Source organism: Coenobita brevimanus, chromosome 101 (assembly GCF_032717465.1).
Source record: "Coenobita brevimanus isolate Jiangsu-jjx chromosome 101, ASM3271746v2, whole genome shotgun sequence".
Taxonomy (NCBI): Eukaryota; Metazoa; Arthropoda; class Malacostraca; order Decapoda; family Coenobitidae; genus Coenobita; species Coenobita brevimanus.
The window spans coordinates 52,774,550-52,796,525 of record NC_137054.1 but is presented as its reverse complement, the minus strand read 5'-3'; the positions used below and the strand labels follow the sequence as shown (position 1 = coordinate 52,796,525).

The 21,976-nt window shown below is 41.6% G+C and overlaps 1 protein-coding gene across 1 annotated transcript in view; it reads left to right on the top strand.

Moving 5' to 3' along the window:
- Positions 1 to 21,463, top strand: part of LOC145415035 (1-acyl-sn-glycerol-3-phosphate acyltransferase alpha-like) — an 85,118-nt gene extending 63,655 nt beyond the window's left edge. Inside the window, exon 4 of the mRNA XM_080284453.1 lies at positions 20,619 to 21,463. Within this exon, the coding sequence (XP_080140579.1) occupies positions 20,619 to 20,666 (48 nt within the window). The 3' untranslated portion in view covers positions 20,667 to 21,463. The remainder of the gene's footprint in view (positions 1 to 20,618) is intronic.
- The last annotated feature ends 513 nt before the right edge of the window (positions 21,464 to 21,976 follow it).

The following is a 21,976-nucleotide window of genomic DNA, read 5'->3' as shown; positions in this document are numbered from 1 at the left end:
TGTAAATCTGCACTCTCCTCTCACAAGCAGTTTATGCTAATAGGAAACGCTTGTTTCCCCAGTTGTCACACTAGCTTTTTTTTGCACGGTTTGCCCCTGTTTAGCGTCAGTTTACCGCAGTCTTTCAAAGTGACATTATGGCGAGTTCTAGCTCTTCAGAGTCAGTGCGTGCGGCCGACAGGAACGAGAATAAAGTGATGGGCGTAAGGCAGAATAAAAAGCGCGCTGCGGTGATCTTTAGGGAAGTAATATGATTGAAAATAATGTAGTATACGTGCTTTTAGCTGTGAAAATGGAAATGTTTGTTGAGTGACGGGAAGACCACCGCCGCACTGCATGTCGGCTGTATGCTTCGTTGATTTTAGCCTTATTTTCAGTGCTTATTGTACAAATGCGGATTCCAAACTACCTGTACGTTGTAGTATAAAGTTTACTGTGACAGAATGAGGCTGTGGTAGAGGGGAAACCGGGTTGCTGGAGGTGTGAAAGTGAAGATTTGGTTACCCAACTTTGCAAGTCTCCACAAGTCCTTGGGTAGTCCACGAAGGCTCAACACCTGTCTCTGGTGAAAGCTGAATGTAAGTACTATCTGCCGTACCAAGTATAATGTTCTAGGGTTAACCTCTGATATTTGGCTAATATTTTCCTACAGGTACTCAGACCGCGATCGAACCCCGCCACCCTGGGGGGGTCGGTTGTCCATTGTCCGCGCATTAGGGGTTAATATGGTCTATCTTATTACGGATAGAGCGAATATTTAAAAGACCCATCCTTAACTGGTTCAAGAGGGACGTAGTCAGTTTTTTGAATGGTCAAAATTGGTGTTTTCAATCAATCTATTCCTGTGAGAAATCATAATTGGACATTCTCTACTTGATGCAAAATGGGCAACCAACTGTGACTTTGAATTAGCATCTTAATGTCTTAAAGAGGAGCAGTTGATGCATTTGGAAGAATTTCTGTTACTACAGTCCTTAGGTTTATGGGCCCCAGCACAAAAGACGCATTTAGGTTCATCACTTTTCCCAGAACATCTCTCAAATGTATGACCAAAGCCTTGACAGTGATGACACTGTGTAACCCAGAATCTGTCGAAAGCGCGGCATCTTGTAAGATCCACATAGATGTAATTGCCCTGTTCTACAATGGAGGATCTCACCTCTGGCGACATCTTCAAGACAGCAGTTTTGGTGTCATTCCTTGTCCTTGTGAAGAGAAGGTTGAGGGTACAACCTCGATCAACGAGCATCTTAATTTTATTGTTTTTTCTCAGAATATTTGGGATGATCTCAGAGTCATCCAAGGAAGAGGAAATGCCTCTCACGGTCATTTTAGGCAACATTTTCTTTGGCTCTGATATGCAAAAAGTGCCCTCAGAGCCAAAATGATCAGTCAGCACCCCAGTTGCTTCACCCTTGGCCTCAGCTGATGGAAACTTCATTACCAGCCCACCAGCCTTAGTCTTAAGGCAGCTATCAACCAGTACTGAGTTAAGTACACCTCTGATGTCTTCTGGTCCCATCTGATTTGTCAGGGCACCAGTGCCACTCTCTGGTTTCACAGTCAGTACATGCTGACTATGAATGGTTTTTTTCTGGCCATGAGCACTGATGTCAATCACGCCCCCAGGCAGATCCTTCCCTCCCCCCACAAGAGACCCGCGAACAGCATCCGCAAATGACTTGGCCTGATCTTGCGTGACCGCCATGTGTGATGAGACCTTTGTCTCTAGTGCCTCCAGTCTATTTGATACGTCTCTGCTTGCTTGAAAGATCGGCCCAATAACTTTATCTTCAAACTCCTTCTTGGTACTACTTCCTCCACCAGCCAAGAGCTCGCCCGCTGGTGCAACACACTGGCTACACAGCCAGCGAAAGCCCAGCTGGTGGCTCTTCTTCATGAATGGATAGTCGCCTGCATCCAAATTTTCACAAGCTATATGAATCCGCTTGCTGCAGTAGGCGCACTTCAGTGCTTGTGCACTTTTTGCTACAGACCTACTGCAGCGAGGGCACTGGTGTTGTTTACTTATGGTAAGGGAGAACAAAAAACATAACAAAATGACAACAACAGCAAAACGTATATACAATACTACCCGGGATAAACCCAGGTAGCTCCGCCCCTGTTTGTGTCACCCTAATTTAGGAGGAAAAAAAGAAAACCGAAAGAAAAAAAAGCACAAAAAACAGAAATGGAAAAAAAACAAAAAAAACAGGGTGTCTGCAAGGTCACCACGAGCAGGTGGGGTACGACTTGACTACCCTTCTAGGAAAGGTAACCCAAACCGAGGTGCCATAAAAGTGCTGAGATGGTATTGAAACTTTTCCCAATTCGAGCTTTATAGCAGCATCAAATATGTCACTTAGGCAAGACCTCATTGGTTACGATACTGCCACTGCGCAAAGCAGAGGAAGCCAGAGCTACAATGCGTTTTGCTCACGTCTTTGCTACAGCCAGGTTCAGATGCACGAAGTAAACATTGATAACATGTAAATATGAACTACTACTGTACTATAATGTCACTGTAAGTCATACATTGCCGTGAACAAGACTTAACCATCATAGCACGCTTAGCAGCTTAACACAGACCCTCCTTTACTCCAACACCATTACTGACAGTACTAAACCTCTGATACCCTACACTACCCCACCACCAACCAGTAATGCAGGTCACAAGACACTTGTTGATGGTAGTAGATGTAATCGCAGACAGTATGTATTTTCGAAGAATATGATTATCTATATATTGAAAATTTCAATACAGTAATCACTCTAATATCCGGACGCCCAATATCCGAACATCCCCACTATCCGGACATAAGAATGTTTCATACTGTACTTTTTTCCACACTATACTTACCTCATTTCACTCTTTAATGTCCTTTATTGGTGTGAATAGGGTGTTAGGAGCTATGCATGTGCAGTAGGAAGGTGTTTTTCTGAGTTAGGCTAGGTTAGGGTCCATAAGTACCAGTCCAGGAGCCAGTCACCAGAATGTTTATTATTGTATGAACCTGCTTCTAAACCCTCATTTTATGTTTCTTTTGCATTTATTTCAGTCATTTATGTGCCTTATTGGTGTGATTTGGGTCTTAAATAGGTGCTATGCATGTCCAGAGGGAGTTGTATAGGTGTTTCTCTGAGTTAGGGTCCATAAGTACAAGTCCATAAGCTGGGGCCCAATATCCGGACAGAACCAACATCCGGACCTACCTATGGCTCTGTTACGTCGGATATTGGAGTGATTACTGTATAATAACTGTAACCTCATAGGTAAAATATTTATAATTGTTCACATACGCAATATCTTATGTATACTCATACTATAGCAAATCTAAGTATGCACATAGAACTTAAAGACCTTACGCAGGTCATTTATGTTTCCATTGGTGTTCCACCTCGTAATCCACTTGGCGATGGTCCTTTATGCCAGGCCAAGTCGCTGAGCATTAGCACGTATAGACAGCCCACTATCGCGTAAAGCGATGATGATGCCTCTCAACTCCAGGTTTTGCTCCTTCCTGTATCCATATGGTACAAAGAAATCTCGGATGATTTCCTCCCTCCTTCCCTCTCTATCAGTGTCAGACACGCGAGTCGAAATTCTTGAACTGATGCAAACGTTTGTGGCATCAGTGACGCGAAGGCTACAGAAAGTGATTGTGAAAAATGGTGGATGAACTGGATATTACGTATGGTAATAGTTAATGTCAGAGCAATTGAATCTTTCATCCCCTTTAGTGTTTATTATTACGATTATAATATTATTAAGAGAGAAAACAATATATTGATTTCACTTTACTAATCATGATTTAAAATATGACGGTTATCCACGTTCTGGTCGCATCCGTCATTTATGTGATTAACCCATAGCTTAGACAAAATGTAAGGAGACCCAACCATACGTGTATTTCATAGCTTACTCACGAGACACAGGTGTGCTGTACTTTCATCATCTCTTTAACTACACAAGTGCAGTTGAAATTAAAACGTCTATTGCACTGGGCAAGGCATGTGGTAAAATGTTACCTGTCAGCGTTTCCTAGCTATGACTATACATGCATAGGATGTATTCTGGGTAAATATAATACTATGCTGCCTAACCACATTAATTCATGTGACATGGGAATAAAGTAATAATAAAATCACTAGTCTTTTACATACAGGTTATCCCTTAATTCACACGAACTTTTTTCACGCGATTTCGGTTATCCACGAATTTTTCGTACAATAATTAAAACAAAATTATAGTATTCAAATAAATAATTTTAATGTACAAGAGAAATAAATAAAATATAAAAATGCCTACCTGCTGTCCGTGTGCATACATGTGTGTGTGTGTGTGTGTGTGTGTGTGTGTGGGAGATTGGTCTACCACGCACCACACAGTCAGTTTGAATCTGACGGCCGAACCATGCATGACTCGCGAATCATTATTTGTGGCTTATTTTTCTGCCTTCCAGTGATTGCTTGCCTTGTCTGCCAACATGGGACCTAAGCATAGTGCTAGTGATGCATGTGGTAACACACCAAAACGGACTAGTAAAGTGATGTTGCTGACAGAGAAACTTAAAGTGTTGGACAAACTTAAGGGAGGAATGTCGGCGACAATTCTCTGTCAGGACGATTCCCTGTCATTTATTTACATACCAGTTTATTTAGCAAATACAGTACACTAGTTTGTTACTTATATGAGTTATAAAATCTCCCTGAAAATTAGTTATTAAAGTATTAATTAATCAATAATAAGTATAATTATAGAATGACAGGGAATCGTCCATGTTTTGATGGTGAATTGACTTCATGGTGAATTGTCTCTGAACCGTATGTTTGTGGTGAGTCAACTAATAAAGAAGACAGAACGTAGTATACGGGAGTCAGTGAGGGCTAGTGCACCAGACTGTGCTAAAGTGTCTCCACCTATGCCTGTGAACTGGCTCCGAACCGTATGTTTGGGGTGAATGAGTCAACTGTTTGGACAATAAAGAAGGCAGAATGTGGCATATGGGAGGCAGTGAGGGTTTGTGCACCAGACTGCTGAAGTGTCTCCACCTACACTTGTGCTTGTCAGGTTTCAGTGTTAAATTTCTTACATTTTTGTTGTTTTTCATACTTTATGCTAGTTTATAAGGTGTATGTAGTGCATGCATATACAGTATTATTCAGATGTAATATACTTAGTAGACATGCGTTATTATGTGCACACAAGGGCAGAATGTATACGCGAATTTACCACATACGCGAAGGGTCTGGGAACGTAACCCTCGCGTGAATTAAGGGCTTACCTGTATATTGAAGTACAGTAATCCCGCATATTTCGCGGTAGTTACGTTCTTGTAACCCCCGCGAAAAGTCAATTCCGCGAATACTCTATTAACAATTGAATCTTACACTTGTGTCCACCATGCTGCCCATCACACAGTCCATGTCCATACTGATTGCGAGACAATTCGCCGTCAGACAATTCGCCATCAAAACATGGACGATTCCCCTTCAGAACAATTCGCACCCTGGACGATTCCCCGCCATTCTATAAATATACTAATCAATACTTTTATCAATATACTTATTATTAATTAATCAATACTTTAATAACTATATTTCAGGGGGATCCAGCAAAGTCTATGTTCAGTAGCGTAGGTTCTGGATATTATTTATTAGTTGCTCCTTTAGTCAATAATTAACTTGTTTCTTCCTCGCTGTAGTTGCCTTTGAATTATATTCTAGCGTCACCCATAGCTATCTTCATTAATGAAGGCGAATTGTTTTGTGTTTGTTGTGACTGCGAATTGTCCCGAAACCTCCATACTCATCCCGAAATACCTTCTTACAAGATTGAAAGCACATACTCCATTATGAAGGAAAAACGTAAACACCGTACTGTAATACACAATTATCAACACATTTATTCACAAAACAGTACAAAATAAAAAGATGAATTTACTGGTGATAGCAAACACTCCCACGGTCGTTTCTTAGCTTGTCCAGTAACACAATTTTCTCTGCTAAGGTCATAACTTTTCTTGATCGTTTTGTCACTTTGGAGTTCTTACTAATTGTATTATTAGCTTTTGGTGAGGCTGGCTTACGTCCTGGGGCCGTGTGGAAAGCAAGTGGGAGGCAAGAGGCTCATATCATAGTGCGGTTACAAGCACACCAGACACGTAGGGCAGTCAGGCGTGGACTGAGGAATGCGGGGCAGAGAGCAGTGTTGCCATATCCAAACAACGAAATTATGCTAGGGCAATGAAAAAATTATGCTAGATTGAGCAAATTTGTTCCAAGTAAAAAATGAATTATGCTAACTTGAAGCTAAATGATAAAATTCTGTACATATTCGTGCAACATATTAATTATGTATTGTTTACTATGAAAATATTAAAATGAACCTACATACAGTAAGAGGATAAATATCGGTTTTCTGCCCATACTGCTTTTTCCCACGAAACTTATGTTTTTCTGATGGATTTTGATGTGATTCATTCGATTTTGAGCATCATTTCCGTCAGAAATAACCAGATTTTGAGATATGACCCCCCCATCCCCCTGCAACAATGGGGGATCTTTGGGGAATCGGGGGTTATAGGGAGGGGGGGAAACACAGAAAATGGTCATTTCTGACTGAAATGAAGCTGAAAATCGAATAAATCATACCAAAATCCATCAGAAAAACCTAGGTTTCATGGGTAAAGTATAAAGCTCAAACTTATCCTAACCTAACCTAACCTAATCCAACCCAACCAAGCCCAAACTGAAAGTAACCAACTATTCAAACATCTTACCTTATTCGTCTCTCCCTCTCTCTCTCTCTCTCTCTCTTTCTCTCTCTCTCTCTCTCTCTGATTTGTAGCTTTTATAAAATTATTCCAAAAATATTCCATTCCATTCTATATTATGCTAGAATGATTCTAAAACTTCTAATATGCTAAAAAATATTCCAGACTCGAAAATTTGATCAAAATTATGCTAAAAGAATAAAATTATGCTAGATATGGTAACACTGGCAGAGGGGCCGCGGGAAAGGGACAGAGGGTGGCGTGAGTTTACCGCGCTACAATTGGAAGCTGCGGGAATTTCAAATTTTTTGTTTTCTGTATATTCAAGGATATTTTAGTTGAACTTATTAATGCTAAGAAAATCCGCGAGAGGGCAAAACCGTAGACAAAAAATCCGCAAAAAATGCGGGATTACTGTATATAGATTCCGTATTTCAAAGAAATATTTGTCGTGACTGTAATGAGATAGAGAGACGCTTCTTCAGTGTCCGTTACCATGCCTTAGGTTATACTCTCTCTCTCTCTCTCTCTCTCTCTCTCTCTGTCAGTGTGTGTGTGTGTCAGACATGCGAGTCGACATTCTCGAACCCTGAACCCCAGACGCTTTGGTGTTGCCAGTGCTGACCGTATCACCAAAATCTGACCGGAGCTGTATCAGAGGTGTTCTTTCGGGTTGAGGTCTGGGCTATTTCCTGGCCAGTCTTTCATGAATGATACCTCGCAGTCACGAAGCCAATTGGTGACCGATTTGGCCTCGTGAGCAGGTGCATCGTCCTGCTGAAACACTCGTGCACCTGTTAGCTCGAAGGAGTCTGATAAATGATCACACAGAAGCTCCAGATAAACATCCTGATTCACTCTACAGTTCTTGGGAAGCACAACAACCTTCCCCAAACCTTTACCAGAAAAACAACCCCATACCATGAGTGAATCAGGATGTTTAACTGTTCTTTCAACATAACGTTGGTCAAGTGGGTCACTACCTTTGCTCCGGTACACACTTGCTCCTCTGTTACAGGTAGCACTAAACGTTGCCTCATCAGACCACAACACTGACAACCATTGCTCCTCACCCCAGTTAAGGTATTTGTTAGCAAAGGCAAGCCTACGACGTCGCTGGTTCCTTGTGAGAAGAGGCTTTCTCACAGGCCTGTGACTTGTGTAACCAAGTTCATGGACCCTTCAAGACACTGTGCACACAGAAACCTCACCAAACACTTCCGGGTTGCTCTCCTCTATTTTCCTTGCACTCACACAAGGATTAGACTCCACTGCACATTTTAAAACATTAACAGACCTCAGGGAAGTTTTCCTGGGCCTACCAGACCACGGTTTCTTTGTGGGAACGTCACCACTGTTTTCCACTCGAAACTGCATGCACCACCTACGCATTGTCGATCGAGCCACGCCAACCAATTCACTAATTTCCTTCATTTGATGACCTGCCTCCTTTAGAGCAATGATCTGGGATATGATTTCACTCGATAGTTCACGGGTAGGTGCCATAACAAAGTGGCGAAAGCCAAAACACTGCAGGACACTCGGTAAAAAATGACGCAAAAAGAGAGGGAGATGCGGCGGAGTTCCTCTCTCTCAGGCAGCCTGTAGGCAACTGAGGCGGGAACCAACCAGCGCGTAGGAAGGCCTCAGGCTACCATGATGTCATGCTAGCACCGCAAACTTCTGGCTCAATTTTTACTACCAAAAACGGGTGATTCTTTTTTGGCCATAAGTATTGCGCGCCCGGCCTTAGGCGCTCGATACTTTTGATGAGCACTGTATTATATATATATATATATATATATATGAGGCGTCTAGAGCCACAGGGGCATCCCTGCCAATATACTGGTTTTGAGTTAGGTAGGAGAGACAATAGGCTTAACCCTCTTCTCAGTGATAGCACTGGTTGCCATACAAGATTCAACCTTTTGGACTGTGGTAGAAGGGCTCAAAGTCAAGTGGTTTTGTCCACGCTGTGGGGCGAGCAAATCACAACCAGGCAGGCATCCACACCACACAGCCCAAACGAATCAGCATTCTTGCTCTCTGCCACTCCCCCAGAGCAACCAATCAGTAAGCGTATGAGGCTTCCCTCTCGTGTTTACTCAGGCGTGAAATTATTATGTACTGGATTTTTACTCCATTTATAGTACATTACTGATGACAAGATGAGCTGTTGTTATTGAGCTTGAAGGGGGGGGTGACAAGATGAGTTCATTACGTAGTGACAGTGAAGAGGTGTTGCCTATAAACTCTCGTAAGCGTCAGAAGTGTGTGGAAAAGTGGAAAAAGGTAGAAAGGAAGAGGAAGAGAGACACTGGTGAGATGTATACGTCTGAGAAGGGAAGAGTAATGGCTGCAAAAAGTGTTGGTCCTGCTTGCTCATGTTACCACAAGTGTTATGATGTGGTAGGGAGGGACAGCATTGAAGTGATATTCAAAAATTATTGGGGTTTTGGGAATCATGATCTACAAACAGCATATTTAGCTAATCGTGTGTTATCCCAAGATGTGAAGAGAAGCCGCATTAAAGACAGGCCAAGCAAAGTTCTGAGAATAATGCGGTACGTTGTGAAGAAAAACAACAAAGAAATAGAGGTTTGCCGCACTGCTTTATTGAACATGCATGGTGTGACTGTCAAGAGGGTGAGAAATGCGATGGATAAGGCTATGAGTTCTGGTACAATAATTCCTGACCAAAGAGGAAGACATCAGCCAGGGAATAACACAGAGGAGTATAAGAAAGACTTAGTGAAAGAACACATACGAACTTTGCGCACTGTTTCCAGTCACTACTCGAGGGCCAAGAGTCCTCACAGGAAATACCTACCCCCTGGATTAAACAAGAAAGTGCTGTATGACATGTACAAAGAGTGGATGATTAATGAGGGGAAAGGACAGGAAAATGAGGTGAAATTTTGGCTTTATGAAAACATCTTTGATACAAACTTTAACATAGGTTTCGAGCCCCCCAAAAGTGATTCATGTAATAAGTGCGATGAAATTGAAATGAAACTATGTGATCTTGACCCTGTGGCAGATGAGGAAGAGATTAGTGCCCTGAATGTTGAAAAAACTGTTCACAAGGGGAGGGCTAATGAGGGGCAGAGACTTTTGAAAGCTATAGCAGGTGAACCAAATAAGCCCCACATTGCTGTGATCTGCATGGACCTCCAGCAGACCCTTCCCACCCCCAAACTCTCAACTGGCCTGCAATACTATAAGCGCAAAATGTGGACTTATAACTTTGGTGTGCATAACATAAAAGAAAAGCAAGCAACTATGTATGTTTGGAATCAGAGTTTGGGTAATCGGGGATCCTGTGAAGTGGCTTCCTGTCTTAATCATTACGTGAACCATGTTCTTGACCCAAACATCACCAGGCTTGTAGTGTTTTCAGATAACTGCCCTGGACAAAATAAGAACAAGAATGTGATCTTGTCCTGCTTACGCAATGTGCATTCTGGCCGCTTCATTAATATCAAGCATTATTTCATGATTCCAGGCCATTCTTACCTACCCTGTGATAGGGATTTTGGGGTGATTGAAGTTAAGTTACGTCCAGGTCTTGTGTACACAACCAAGCATTACGTTGAACTAATTAAAAAGGCAAACAGAATTCATCCTTTCCAAGTAGTTGACATGAAAAGAGAGGATTTTAAGGACTATGATGCCTTACAAAGTAGTGTATCGTGGGCTGGAATGAAGGATGCTGGCTTTCTTAATGCAAGGGTTCTGCTGTATTCAGACTCATTCAAGGGAGGTTTTGAGATCCATGAAGACTATGGTGGGCTGGTTTCTGTTAAAGTGTCTCTGGAGAAAAAGAAGGATAGGGGAAAACTCAATTTGGCACACATCCAACTCCAACCCAAGTACCCAGAACCAGTGCTTATCGCTAAGGAAAAACTAGCCGACCTGAAAACGCTCATGACCTATGTCCCCCCTGAGCACAGGCAGTTCTTTCGAGACCTTATTGACGAACAAGAAAGAGCACACACAAACGCAGCAAAGGAGTCAACAGGTGGAAGGAAGAAAAGAGGAGCGGGGAGGGGGCGTGGCACCGAGGAGGCAGAGTTGGATGTCGATCTCCTAGATGAGGACTCCACCATTCAACCCCCCACTGCCCCTCCTCAATTTACTTAACCACTAAACTTTTTTTTTTTTTGGAGTGTTATTATTTCAGTCTACAGTACAAGTCCCATTATTCGGCATCTATGGGACCAGGATGATGCCGAGAAATTAGATCTGCCGAATAATCAAAAACCTACCCACTCAGTACCTTAAATATATTGGTGAACACTCATCACCACTTATGGTACGGTATTACAACTGTTTGGAGAGAGTACTGTATACTGTACAATACTGCAATCAATACAGTACTATACCTGAATCTGAAATATATATATATATATATATATATATATATATATATATATATAAATTAGTGAACATATACAAGGGTAATGACACAGTAGGCCTACAAGTCAGATAACACTTCCTGGATGGCCAAAATGATACGGAATATTACCTGCCAGCTCAGTACATCACTTGTATTGGTGAACTCATCACTACTTATATTGTTACAAATATGTTTGGAGTGAGGACTGTATACAGTACTTTTTCCAAACAAAATAAAATAGTCGGAAAATTGCATAAAATAAAGGGATCTGAATTGGTAAGGTCTTTCTGATGAAAGTTATAACTAACATTTAGCACTCACTCTTTTGTTCATTTTTTTTTTTACATGTGAAAGGAGAGTACTGATGGAAACAGTAATGTATTCCATGAACCCCTTAATAACCTCCGACATTGAACAACCCTTTACAGTACCGATGTCGAGTTAGTGAGCTATGGAAAAACTGTGAACAATTATGGGAATGGAACGAAGGTCACTGGTATGTTTACACGACTCTAAGCTACGATTCCAAGCAGTCAGGGGGTCAGTTAATCTCAGATGTTTTCGCCCATTTGGTAAATGCACCGTAACTTTATCAATTCTCCAGTCAATCATAGCGAATCATAGCATGGGTTTAGGAAGCTAAATAACACATTTCTAGGTGCGCCAGACGATTATCTTCACATCTTATAAGAAAATGGAAGAAATTAAATCCCTCTCTGAGTACGTAAAGTTCTTCCATTCTTCTGAAATCAATTTATTTTTCTTAAAAAGATGGGAAGATAATCGTCTGGCTCACCTAGCAATGTGTTATTTAGCTTCCTAAACTCATGCTATGATTCGCTATGAGTCACGGAAAGATTGATAAAGTTACGGTGTATTTACCAAATGGACGAAAACATCTGAGATTAACTGACCGCCTAACTGCTTGGAATCGTAGCGTAGTCATGTAAACATACCAGTGACCTTCGTTCCCTCCCCATAATTGTTCAGTTTTCTTTATAGCTTACACTAACTTAACATCACTGACATCGGTACTGTAAAAGGTTGTTCAGTGCCGGAGGTTATTAAGGGGTTAATAGGATATATTACTGTTTGCATCAGTGCTCTCTCTTTCACGTTAAGCACAAAAACAAACAAAACAATGAGCATTAAATGTACGTTTAACTTTCATCAGAGAGACCTTAGCAATTCATATTCCTCCAGTTTATTTTTAAGTATTTTTCTGACTTTAGGTTAGGTTAGGTTTGGTTAAATTATTAGGTACAGTTAAACTCGGTTAGGTTAGGTTCAGTTAAACAGGACAGTCCCTTCCACCATTATGCTGAGGAATAAAAATACTAGAGCTATCACAACGGTACAGCTAAAAACAACGGGAAAACTTATTTAACAAGCAACATTTATTTATGGGTAATGCATTACAGTGTCAGTGGTTCATGGGCTACTCAATCACCGGTAAGTGTCATTTTCAGGAAGGCATCAAGAAAAAGAATTTCAAGAATTAGCGTGGGGGCTTGGAACGTAACCCTCGCTAATTTGGTGGGGGTGGTTACTGTAGTGTATGATACTGTGCAATATTGTAATCAATACAGTACTATATCTGAATCTGAATAAAAATATAGAAATTAGTGAACATACAGAAGTGTTATGAAACATTAGGCCTACAAGCCACAGATAACACTTCCTAGACTGCCGAGATGATTCCGGACATCTGCCGAACAATCAATGATTTTCGTAAATGGGACTATTTCTCAAAACTGCCGAAATGTCGGATCTACCGAACAATCAGCTGCCGATTAATAGGACTTTTACTGTATTATGCCAGAGAAAAAATAATAATTGCATTGATTTCAGTTTTAGTTGTAAAAGACGTGAAATTACAGTAATAATTTTTCGTTTATTAATATTAAGTTAACTGGAACCTTCAGTTAATAAAGTTTTGTACATTAATACATTCTTTGATGTTTTTTCTGGCATGTTTTTAAATCCCTAGAATATGTTATTATGCCCACTTATAAATTGGGGGTTTGGTTTACTGCACATTTTGCGGTTATAGTTATTAATTTTTTTGTTTTTTTCTCCTTTACATGTAGAGCATAGGCGCTGATGATCATTTTGATGTATAAAATATTTGTGTATTGCCTTCTGGTTATGACGTTGCCATAAGCATAACTTTAAAGCTTCATAACTCAAAAGTACATTTTGGCACCGATGCCCCTTTGGTTCTAGACGCCTTATACATATATATATATATATATATATATATATATATATATATATGTATGTATATTATATTTATGTTTACAATTTTCATCTAACCACACTGCGTAACGTCTCTCCCTAAGGCCACATGGTACAAGAGAAGGCAAAATTTTGACAACAACACTGGGGGTGGGAGGGCAGGAGGAGAGTGCTGAGAAGTTACATATTAACAGCACAAGGGTACCCAGCCCAACTTTTGTTTTGTTAATGCTATTTGTAATACCTACCCCCCTGGGGGTAGGGTTTTTTTTCAAGAATACTCCCCCAGTATCCCTGCTTGTCGTAAAAGGGGACTAAAAGGGTTGGCGGAGAGTTAGTGCCCCTCCCCGGAAAACAGCTAACTAAAAAAACAAACAAGTAGCCTCGGACAAGGACTGACCAAACGATGACAACCCAGGACCGGACAAAGGACTTGGTAATGGGTACATGGAATGTAAGAGGAGCGAATGATGAGAGGAAAGAGAGAGAGATTATCCAGGTGCTTGAGGGTGCGAAAGTGGATGCATGTGGAATAACTGAAACAAAATGGAGAGGAGAAAGTGTGAGAGAATGGGAGTATGGATGCGGTATATGTGCAGGAGTAGGTGAGAATGAGAGGGCAAAGGAAGGAGTATGTATAGTTGTGAGTAAAAGATGGAAGAAGAGCATAAGACAATATGGATCAGTTGGGTCAAGGATTGTATGGGTAAAGTTGAAAGTTGGAATACAAATGTGGACGAATGTGTGTGTGTATGCGCCAATGCAAGATTGTGCTTGAAGAGTGAGAGAAGAGTTCTGGACAAATGTAGAAGTGTGCATGGAAAAGTTTGGAAGGAATGAGAGTGTTTTTGATTGGTGATATGAATGGTAAAGTTGGGAATGTGAAGGTAGATGGAATGGTTGTTGAGTGGGGTGTGCCTGCTGAGATAGATGAGAATGGGAGTGCGTTAGTGGACATTTGTGCTGGGAGGGGGTTGGTGATAGCCAATACCCTCTTCAGGCATAAAATGATCCACAGGTATACATGGCGAGTGATGAGAAGGGTGGGTGGTGAACTGAATGAAAGGAAGGCAATGATTGATTATGTGTGTGTGGATGAAAGGATGCGAAGATGTGTAATGGATGCAAGAGCTTATAGAGGTTGGGGGAGTGGACTTTCTGACCACTACTTGGTGGTGGCCAGAATTAGGATTCAAGTAAGATGGAGGAATAGAAGAAGGGAAAGACGAGAGGAAGGAGTAGTTGCAAGGAGAGTGGAAAGGTTACAAGAGGATGAGAAAAAAGCAGAGTATAAGAGAGAAGTGGAGGAACGATTGGGCAAATATGAATTGGAGCAGATGGGAGACGTGGAAGGTGTGTGTAGGATAGTTACAGAAAAAATATGTGCAGCATGTGAGGTGGTGTGTGGAAGGAAGAGAAGACGGAGGGGGGTGCAAGGAACAGCGTGGTGGACTGAAGAGGTGAGACAGGCTGTGGCACAAAAGAAGAAAGCATACAATTAATGGATGAGAAATAGGGGCGTATGTACATACATATATATATCTGTCTCCACTTTCTGATGTAATAGAGCCAAAAGCATGTCCGAAAAGTGGGCCCCAGCCTCCTGGACTTGTACTTATGGACCCTAACCTACCCTGACTCAGAAAAACACCTATACAACTCCCTACTGGACATGCATAGCACCTATGTAAGACCTAAATCACACCAATAAGGGACATGAAAGACTGAAATAAATGCAAAAGAATCAGAGAATGAGGTTTTAGAGGTGAGTTTATACAATATAAAACATTCTCAGTACTTACAACAAGTCCCTGGCTCCTGGACTGGTTTCAACTGCCAGTTTGCACTCCACAGTTATCCTTTGCACTCTAAATTCTAATTTCTTAACACTGCACAACACTGTAAATTCCCGTGTGTTCTAGTGGCGAGGTATTGCAGTTTATTCACTGTTTATTCACAAAAAACGAGCACATGTGACTTCCATTATGATAAGCATCTGCTCTCCATCAGAGTTAGACTGTGACTGTTGATGATGGGGAAACAGAGTTGCCAGATCACAAAGGCCACATTACCAAACTCCTCAGTTTTCATTACCAAATTTAACTTTTCATTACCAATTTTGTAAAGCTAGCATTTATTCTTCATTAATTATATATACAAGTGGAAATTCATGTAATCACTCTTCTTATAATTAACAGCATATTGATTATTTTCATGCTGTAGGCTTGCAGATTAATCAGGGAGAGCAAACAATCCACAATCTCCATCCTGTGTATCCTCACACATGTGAAAAATCCGTTTGGTAATGCATTATTCTGATTCATTACCAAATGAATTTTTCATTAGCAAATTGGCCCACATTTGGTAATGAAAAATACCAAATGGCAACCCTGACAGGAGAGGGGGGAGGAAGGAAGGGGTGAAGGGTCCATGGTGTAACAGCTCTTCGGCACCGCGTGACAATTTCAAATTACAGGTGGGAAAAAAATCAAATTGGGGGGGTATTTTTTTCTTTTTTGGGCCATTTTTTGGTTCCGAAGGTCCAGGCCCACAATGTCCGGTAAGTAGGGTGTCTGGAAAGTGGGCATCCGGAAAGTACAAGGATTACTGTACAGTAGTGCACCAACTTTCGCTACAGCAGGATTCGCGGAATCCACTTTCGCGGCACGCACCAAATATTCCCTAACTTCCACTTTCGCTTGAAAAAAATCGATTTTCGCGCACAAATTTTGGGTTTGGGACAATATTTTGAACTTTGAATTTCCTGCACCGCCCGCCCGCGACCCACCGCCATCTTGAATGACGTCATGTCAACACTCTGTCCACCCATTCCCGCCATTGTGTACGAGCGTGCTAGCTCCATTGTGTTGGATTCTCACGGTTCAATGGCCTCTACTATACCTGGTAGTGTGGGGAAAGGGCCTGGTGGTGTGGGGGGAGAGCCTGGTGGTGTGGGGGGAGGGCCGGGAGGCAGTGGTGGTGATAAAAAGTGGCCGGGACATTCAAAGTCGGGAGGAAAGGCCAAGGCTAAAAGAGAGTATCGTGTTGGAGTGAAGAAAAGGCAGTATAATAATGAAATGAAAAGGAAGATAGTTGAGCACATGGACAAGGGTGCAAAAAACAGTGAAATCTGCCGTATATTTAACATCCCAGAATCGACAGTGCGTAGTATGAGGAAACAGCTTGGTGGTAGCGAGGCAGCAAGAGGTGGCGCCAATACGTCTGGCGTGGCTAAATAAGCCCGCCACGCGCCTCGGATACTTACCCCCAACATCCATTAAACACCTCAACCTGGTCTCTGTGGTATGTTTCTCCTCATATAATGTGTACTGTACAGTTTTTATTGTTTGTATCTCACAATGCAATGTACAATAGTGATTTGATGTACTGTATTGCAAGTGAAAATGAAAATCTGATGTTACTTTAGGATAACTGGGAACCAATTAGCCTTTTTGCCATAAAGACAGTGCCCCAATTTTCGCTAATTCCACTTTCGCGCGTTATTTTTGGACCCAATTAGGTGCGAAAATTGGTGCCCCACTGTATGTATATATATATATATATATATATATATATATATATATATATATATATATATATATATATATATATATATATATATATATACATATATATATATATATATATATATATATATATATATATATATATACTGTATATATATCTATCTATCTATTGCCAGATGCCTCAATCCCGTTCTGGGTGGCCACAACAAATCGCCTCCACGTCGCCCTGTCCCCCGCCATTTCACTGCCCTGCTCCCAGTTCACACCCTCTTCTCTCATATACCTCTCCACCCCATCCCTCCATCTCATCCTCAACCTTCCCTTCCCTCTTCCCCCCACCTCACTCACATACACTCTCTTCGTCAGTCTTTCACCCTCCATCCTCTCCACATGGCCAAACTACGTCAGTGTATTCCTCCTAATGCTTCCTATCACATCCACATCCACACCACAATGCTCCTTTATATCCTCATCTGTCAGCCTGTCTCTCCATGTGACTCCACAGGCTCCTCTTAAATAACTCACTTCCACTGCTCTCACTCATGACTTGTGTCCTTCCAACACCGTCCAAGCCTCACCTCCATATGTTAGAGTTGGTATTACAATACTGTCATGTGGTAACTTTTTCACTTCCATGCTCACTTCCCTGTTTCTTATCACTGCTTTCAAGAAACCAGCAACCTTTCTTCCCTGCTATACCCTTTCAAGCACTTCACCCTCCAAACCTCCATCCTTACTCATCACACTACCCAAGTACAGTAGGCCCTCACAGTGAGCGTCATCACAGTGCGCGATTCGCATTGTGCGCGAGTGACCAAAAATCATAACGAAAAACCTTGAATGCGCGAGTTTAACCCACAAAACACGAGGTAGAGGCAAGAAGTGGCTTAGAAACGCCATTTTCCATCAGTATGCGACCCCCCCCCACACACACACACACAACGTGCCAATAGTGACCTAGAGGTTCATGGGGAAGGTGCTCAAGAGGAGTCTACAATAAGATATCGCCAATAACAGCTTCAATAATAACGTTTTCAGCAATAACAGTAAGTTAGAATAGATACCCAGTTTCTATAATAATGATGTTTATTTCGTGAATACCAAGTTGTTATACTGCCAATACGTCCATAACAAGATGAGGAGTGAAACAAACAAGCAAGAAGAGATGAAGAAAATTGCCGAAAATGTGAGCAGTAGCGAGGAGGAGAGGGAGGATCCTCCCCTCACCACCTCCTCTGACTCGCCCAACGCCATCCTCCACTGCCCCACCTGACTCACCAGCCGCCTCCCTCTCCACCTTCACATCCCCACCTGACTCACCAGCCGCCTCCCTCTCCACCTTCACATCCCCACCTGACTCACCTGCTTCACCTGGCATACCTGCAACCCCCACCATAATGACTGTTGCTGCATTCTGGAAGAAATGTAACATTCAACAGGCCATAAATTTCTTCGTCAAAGCCTGGAATAATACAACATTGGCAACCATTAAACAAGCGTGGTGCGGCCGGGGTGGTGGCGGGGGAACTGTAAGTGCGTTGCCGCGCCTCAGAACTCTTGTTGTTTAAATCCATCAGGCCTGTTGTCTACTGTTGTTAAGGTGACTGCCCATATTTTTGTTATTGCAGCTATATCTGTAGTACAATGTCTGAAAAATATGACCTTTATTATGTCTCTAAGGGCCAAAAAATGTCCAGGTATGAGGGGGTACTGCCCATACGTAATTATTCCCATAAGATTATGTATTCCCAGTAAGCGAATTCCCAGTGCGCGAGGTCGTGGACCGCCCAATCTCTCGCGCACTGTGCGAGCCTACTGTACTTGAACGTACTCAAATTTTCCAATTCCTCACCATCCAACCTCACTGTACATTCACTGACTTCACCTCTCTCAAAGACCATCACTTTACACTTCCCTACATTCACCTTTAGATTCCATTTCTTACACACTCTCCCAAACTCATCCACCAAGCCTTGCAGCTCCCCTTCGTCTTCACTCAACAACACAGTATCATCTGCAAACAACAGTACAGGGAGTTTCCAAACACTGCCCTCTCTCACCAGGGCCACTCCAACATCCACTACCCTACCTTGTACCTCTTGTATTACCCCATCCATGTACAGATTGAACAACCATGGAGGCATGACACATCCCTGTTTCAACCAAACCTTCAAAGAGAAAAATTCACTCAGTTCACCATCCACACGCACTGCAGCCTTAGCATCATCATACGTACTCTTCACAGCATTCAACAATATCCCATCTACTCCATATATTCTTAACACTTTCCACAATCCTTGTCTATCCACCCTGTCATATGCTTTCTCCAAATCCATGAAAGCCGCATACAACTTGTTTCCCTTCTCTAGAAATTTTTCCACTAAAGATCTAAGAATGAATATCTGATCTACACAACCTCTTCCCTTCCTAAAGCCTCCCTGTTCTTCTCCAACTAATTCCTCTGTTCTTTCTCTAATTCTGTCAATAAGTATCCTTCCATACACTTTTCCTATTATACAAAGAAGACAAATGCCCCTATGAATACCACACACTTCTTTTTCCCCTTTTCTTTTTTACAAGGGAATAATTATATCTGACTTCCAATCCTCCGGGACTCTACCTTCCTCCCAGGCCAATCTGCACGTCTTCCGCATCCATTCTACTACTATCTCTCCCCCATGCTTCAGCATTTCACCACACACTCCATCAGTTCCTGGGGCTTTCCCCAATTTAACTTTCTTCATTGCTTCCACAACTTCTATCCTACTGATTTCTTCCTGTCTTCTCACCTCCCTCCTTCTCCCAGCCATTCCCCAGCCACTTATACTCGCATTACTTCCATCCTCTGTGTTCAACAATTCCTTAGTGTTCTCTCCATCTGCTCACTTATTGTCCCTTTTCCACTGGTAATCAGCCATTTTTATCTTTCACTCCCCTGCTAACTTCACTTCCACCCTGTCTTACTCTTTTCACCTCTTTCCAGAACATTTTCTTTCAGTCCCTCCACTTTACACTCAAATTCCTTCCAAATTCCTCATCCACTCTCTTCTTACTCTCTCTTACTAATCATTTCACCTCTCTCTTTCTTTCTACATATAACTCTCTCTTCCGGCACTCAGCTTCTACCACGCCCCTGTTTCTCATCCATTCATTGTATGCTTTCTTCTCTTGTGCCACAGCCTGTCTCACCTCTTCATGGGACAATGTAAGATTGGATGATGGATGGATGGATATATATATTAGAAAATGATTTCAGTAATGCATGAGAAGGCTAATATTAAAGATATTTTATATATTTATAGCCACACACTGTAATCATGGAGGGGATGGCCATGAATAAATCACTCTCACATCATCCTGTCCTCTATCCTCAGACTTTCATCTCTCCATCGTGCACCAGTCTCATTTTATTCATGTGCCTCCCCACCCTGTTTATATACCTAATCTTTTGTGTCCCTCTCCCCGTCTGTCACCACCTCACTCATATTCTCTCTCGTACTGAATCTCTCACTGTCCATTTGTTCACATAAGTAAACTGTTATAGGGTACTCCTCCTAATGCATTCAAGCACATCCACACTGTCACAATATTAATTTGAGTGCTTCTCTCATACAACTTGCAGCGTGGTTACAGCAGCTGTTAAATTTTGACTTAAGAGAAATTTTTTTTTCTCTACAGGTGCACCATCCTTGGCCACTGGCTGAGTCTGTGAAGAAGCAGAGGTAAGACAGGGAGTGTGGTAAACTGGATGTCCCCTCAACCACTCTTCTCCCTCCCTTCCTCATGATTCTTTTTGTGGAGGCTGTGCTTGAACCATATATACTATTATAACAGTGTCTGACCTTATTTCTCTAAAACTTGGAGGATTGTTTGGTACTGTATTTTTCTTAGGGCCAGTGTTGTGTTGAATCTAGTATTCTGGCATAGATGCCTCAGTCTTATATGATTAGATATTTGCTCGGAACTTGTGGAGTGAGGTATTTACAGTTTTCTATGTGGTGTTGAGGCAAATTATACAAAGTGATGCATAAAGTTCAAGTTTATACATATGGTGTGATTGCCTGTGCACAAAAAAACTTGTGTTCATGTATTAGTGTGTATGTGTATAATGAAGGTCATTTGTAATCTAATAGCCATGGTGTTCCATAAGTGATCTGGCAATGGACCAAAAGTAAATACAAGGCATCAAGTTACTGGTGATAATTCTATACTGTACTCAGTATGTTTTCAGTTCACTAGTACAGAATGGTCAAGAGGTCACCATTATAATGACAGTTCTGTATGTGGCACAAGTTTATTTAGAAGCATTTGTGTGTGTGTGTGTGTGTGTGTGTGTGTGTGTGTGTGTGTGTGTGTGTGTGTGTGTGTGTGTGATTACTTTGTTACTACCTGTATTAATTTTGCAACAGTGTGTATATATAGCTTTTTTGAGAATGTTGAGCACACTGTGTCCTGTATTGGTCAAGGTATAGAAGACCAAAGGCCACCTGTGTTTATTACTTACTTGTTATATCTTATCAGTTAAGTCATGAGGTGACAGATGTCATGCTGTTACATTATATTGTATTAGTGGAGTGTTTGTTTTCTAATCTTATAATTGATATACCTAATATAGCATAAAATGACACCTAATATGTCATTTAGTGGCACTTTAAACTGTATTGAATGATACCAAATCTCTTCAGTGTGCAGTTCAGCATACCGTCTGTGTATTGTGTTTTCCTTTCAGTTTGTTGTAGCTTTAAGATTAAATTAGAAGTTTTTCTTATGTTGAACTATTCAGGTACAGCCACAGTGCTTTCTCACTTTATAAGAATAGTGCAGCACAACTGCATATCTCAGTTAAGAAAACTGCATACGGTAACAGGTACAGTAAGAACAAACAGTGTATCACAGAAATGCAGAGGCTGACCCCAACTTCCCTACACCAGTCCTGGAAGACAAGTTTTTACACCCAGGACAAAATATATATATTGTCTGAAAACCAAGACACACAGTGATATTTAAGATATCTTAATTAACCCGTGGATTGTGAG